Raw genomic sequence first — 4,769 nt, forward strand, 5'->3', positions numbered from 1 at the left:
AATAATATTAAGTATATGTAAAAATAATATGTTTAATTTACAATAATTCTAAACACACATACTTATAATATTGTATACTTATCTTACTTATATTTATAAAGGTACTTAAAAAATGATATTTTTTTTGTATATAATTATTCAATATTCTTTCTCATTTATCTCTTTATCTAATTTCTCTGTATTTTATGTTCTTCTTGCTTTATATATTGTTAGGCTTAACTATATTATAATTTATATGGAAACTTTGCTGGTTGCAATATCTTTTTTCTAGTCTATTTTATACATATTTGTAATCTATGTAAATGTTTGTTTTCCTTAATAAAAAAAATATAAACACAATAAAAATTAAATATATTAAGTAGGTACGTCATTTCCATCCTAGAGCCGGGGTGCAAAGTTATGAAGCGTATACTCTACACCTACATTCATTCACACCTTAAGAACCCAAAAGTCATTTTTAAACTAAGTTTCCTTATAATTATATTATCCAATATATTATCAAAATATAATATCAACCAAGGGTACTTGATGGAATTTAAATTTAAATTAATAAAAATATAAATTTAACAAATAAACAGGAATTAACCATATTAGATGACAGTGTGTATTCACCATTGGTAGTGTTTGAAGATGCCGAAAGGCGATATTCGGATCGCAAAAAATGGCTCAAAAAGAATAGTAAAAACCTTCAGTCAATTAGAATATACTTAATCAAATATTTTCTCATGTTACTCTTATTAGAAAAATTTGTCTGGTTGTTCCCGCAGTTTCTTGTATAAGTTATAAAATTCTTCTGTTAAAGTGCTTTCCATATTGATTTCAGTGTTCCCATATTTTGCTGCAAAGTTTTGCCATTTCAAATTGTAGTTTTCCAGCAAAAACTTTTCTGTGTTATGGTTTCCTATCCCTGATTTGACGCTGAACACGACCGGACGCGCGCGGGCTACTACGGACACTCTACCCGTGCCCGTCCTCGCGCCTATTCCGCGTATTACACGCCCCATGACTACGGCCAAGCGCTAAGGTACATAATATAATATTATGATATCTGCTCACTTATCAGCTTTGGACCAAATTGTCTATGGATCTTGTTGTTTGACAGGTGTCAGACCAGCGTTGCCATGTCTACTGAAATTTCAATAGATCTACTGATATTTTTTGCCAATATACTGAATTTTTTATTTTTTTTCGAAATTCAAGAAATCTACTGATATTTGTGTTTCTCCATAATTGTAAGTTTACTGATGATCATTTTAATAATAAACTTGAAATGATTTACGCACGATCTTTTTTAATGTGTTAGACTTCTAAATTGACGAAGAAAGCATTGTAACTCTACCCAAGAGCGCCATTTTACCCATTAATATCATCATTGTTTACAATAAATTTATATTATTAGTTATTTTTATCCTTATTAGTCTTAAATTATATCTAATATACTACATTTTACAAAATCTACTGATATTTTATGAAATCTACTGTATTTTTTGTCAAAATCTACTGAAATTTTAAATTTTGACTTGGCAACACTGTGTCTAGTGTCAGTTAACACAGTTACCGGGTAATGATCTAGCGTGTGCTGTTGTTAAATACTTTTTTTCTTAATTAAAGCGTACATATTACATTAAAAAACATGTCTTCGCGTGGAAAAACCATGGTTCAAATGTGTCTCAATAAAGAGAATGGAAAACTTGCTCATGATGTAAGTTATGGCATGTTTTAATTTTAAATGAAGTAGAGGTTATGTTTCGCATTGTTTTAAAGTTTAAACGTATAATTTCAAATTTTACAGTAATATTCAAACATATTTCATATCATATTTCCAAGTTAATACGTATTAAAAATTAAGTTACAGACTTCACCCCTACTGCCGAATGATAATAATATTATGATGCCAACTACTACTGGAAGTATTAATAATTGTCATACATCATCTGAAATTGAAACACTTCATTTGGATGAAATTGTGGTGAGTAGAAATTGTATAGATGCCTCACATAGAGACACAAGTACCTACTTGTACTTAAATGTACTTATTAACATATTCTTATGTTAGTGTTATTGAATTAATGATTAATGTTTTTCAGGTGCAAGCCGTAGAAAGTGGTACTGAAAGTGATGCTTTCGAATGCTCTTCAGATGAATGGGCTCCTTTGGAAGACCAACTTTGTACATCAAATACATCCGAGGAAGAAGATCCACAAGTAGAAATACTCTAGACACCAATGATTATAAAGAAGAAACGTAAGCGTGGCCAAGGCCCTATGCAAAGGAAGCTACGTAAAGAACACTCTAATAATTTGATATTAGGTTTGTCTTACGTAAACAGCAAAGGCAACACTGTTGAAGCTAAAGGACAAATTAAACCACTGGATTGCAAATTAAAATGCAAAACTAAGTTAAACCAGGATTACCTTAACGGACTATATGCGAGTTACATGTCACTTTTGACTCGAGATGCCCAGAGGCAATACTTGTCTGGTCTGATTTTGTTGAAACCAAAAGCCAGAGAAACCAAAAATAGTGTAACGAAGAATCGTTTAATGACTTCTATTTATAACATTGATCAAGATGGGGTTTTATTCAGGTCTGTAAAACTTGTTTCCTGAATATTTTTCGGGAAAAAGAGGATATTTAGATGAAATTATCAAGAAGAAAAAAAAGTCAGATAATCCAATAATAAATACAGACAAAGAGGGAAGTCAAGTCCAGCTAACAAAAGATCTGAAATGGATATACAATTAGTTAACGACCACATTTATAGTTTTCCAGCATACGAAAGTCATTACACACGACGGGATATACAGAAAAAATATTTATCGCAAGAGTTAAATATGAGAAAAATGTATGATTTATATGTAGAAAGCAGTCGATCAAGCAATTGTTTACCAGTTAGCTTAAGTGTTTATAGAAACATTTTTAAACGCACAATTTAAGGTTCAAGAAGCCTCAGAAGGATACATGCAAAACTTGCGATATAATGGACATACAAATCAAAGCTACCATGGACGAAATGCACAAAAATTCTTTAATAGAAAAGCAGATTGAACACCAAACCACAGCAGATTTCCACTATGAAAGCAAGCGAAAAGATAAAGATATTGCTTCGAGATCAAATGAAAAAGTAGTAGTTGCCATGTTTGATCTCCAAAAATGTCTGGAAACTCCTCATATTACATCCAGTATTGCTTTCTATAAGAGGAAACTTTGGACCTTCAACCTCACAGTACGCAACTGCAACACCCGTAAAACATCTTGCTTTATGTGGCATGAGGGTACAGCAAAGAGAGGGGGAAACGAAATTGCTTCATGCCTCTATAAGTTTATTATGGAATTGCCTGAACCAACTGAAAAACTTATCCTCTATGTATCCGTGTCCTGGCCAAAACCGAAATACAATTTTACCAGTAATGTTTTCAGTCGCAGTTCAGATGAAGCCAAACCTGACTGAAATAAATCATAAATTTTTAGTTCCTGGGTACACTCACCTTGAATGTGATTCAGACCATGCGTTGATTGAGAGATTTAGAAAGCAGCGTGAGAACGTTATCCTGACAATTCCTCATGATTGGATTACTCTAATTCGCCTAGCAAGTCCGAATTATATAGTTACACACATGAACCAATCAGATTTCATTAACTTTTCTAACTTTTTAGAAACGATATTGATGAAGAAAACTGTCTATTCTGAAAGAGCATCGTTCAACTGGACAAAAATATTTTGGATCCAAGTGACTAAAAGTGATGGACTTGGATGTATAAAATTTAAATACAGTTTGAACGATGAACCTTTCCGAATATGTTCACTCAATAGAAGAGGACGGCCCAGTGATGTGTCGTCAATTTCATTGCCACAAGCTTATTCAGGACCGCTGTGTATTGACAAAAAAAAAATACAACGATCTGATATCTTTGTTACAATTTTTAGACCCAGTGTACCATAATTTTTACATAAATTTGACTAACAATTCCATCTCTGTTCCTGATGAAGATACTGATAGTGATGTTATTTATGAGGAATAATATTTTTAGTTCTCTTAGTTATGTGTGTAGCGATTATGTGGGTGCATGTTCTTCCTGACATTATATTATAATTCTGCTTTTATTAATCTATATACTATTCAGAAATACTTATTTTGTATTTTGTGTTTAATGTTTAAATCTATAATGTATTCATTTTAATAAAGTGTAATAAAAAGTTCTTGAATGCGTTTTATTACTTGGAAATTCGGTGACTTTGTGGTCAAACCCTGGTAAGTGCATACTTTCAAAGATAGGTCTTACAATTATTATTTGATCAACTCCTGATAAGTGACATTATTTCCTTAATTAGTGAAATAATTAAAAATCTAATTCATGTTATATTCTTCTCCATTTATTTACAAATGTATTTTGAATGTTAGACTAAAAATCAAACCGGGATTTATGCGGGCGATTCAAACTTTAAAATTGCTCTCCTGAAAATTCAATATATTGCAGTTATCAGGTTATGCCCAAACACCACGGATATATATATTTGATGACCCAAACATTGTCACCTAATCTTTACCCCGGCGGCTTTATAAAACTCCTAACTAAAATCCCTTGGAAAATCGTCAAACTATCTTTCTATTTCAGTTTAAGTCCTCGTCCTGTGTATGCACTGGTGTACACGAGGCGGGAAGAATTTGGTAAAAGAAACAAGTATGCGAGGTGACGAATGGAGTCAATAGATTAAGTAAATATTTAAATTGTTTAATTATGTTTCCGGATAATATGGTATGTACCTA

The 4,769-nt window shown here is 31.9% G+C and overlaps 1 protein-coding gene across 2 annotated transcripts; it reads left to right on the forward strand.

The window, feature by feature from the left end:
- The first annotated feature begins 1,531 nt into the window (after nucleotides 1-1,531).
- Nucleotides 1,532-4,195, forward strand: LOC147076699 (uncharacterized). 2 transcript variants are annotated; one of them, XM_085941326.1, is made up of 3 exons: nucleotides 1,532-1,702; nucleotides 1,850-1,969; nucleotides 2,088-4,195. In XM_085941326.1, the coding sequence occupies exons 1-3, from the start codon at nucleotides 1,634-1,636 to the stop codon at nucleotides 2,217-2,219; spliced, it is 321 nt and encodes a 106-aa protein (XP_085797452.1). In that variant the 5' UTR covers nucleotides 1,532-1,633; the 3' UTR covers nucleotides 2,220-4,195. The 2 variants fall into 2 exon arrangements, with proteins under 2 accessions (XP_085797452.1, XP_085797451.1); XM_085941325.1 differs by having other exon boundaries at nucleotides 1,565-1,702; nucleotides 1,856-1,969.
- Nucleotides 4,196-4,769: the final 574 nt, after the last annotated feature.

The sequence above is a fragment of the Rhyacophila brunnea genome, unplaced genomic scaffold (assembly GCF_057557595.1).
Source record: "Rhyacophila brunnea isolate RB1 unplaced genomic scaffold, BYU_Rbru_1.0 scaffold_13, whole genome shotgun sequence".
NCBI lineage: Eukaryota > Metazoa > Arthropoda > Insecta > Trichoptera > Rhyacophilidae > Rhyacophila > Rhyacophila brunnea.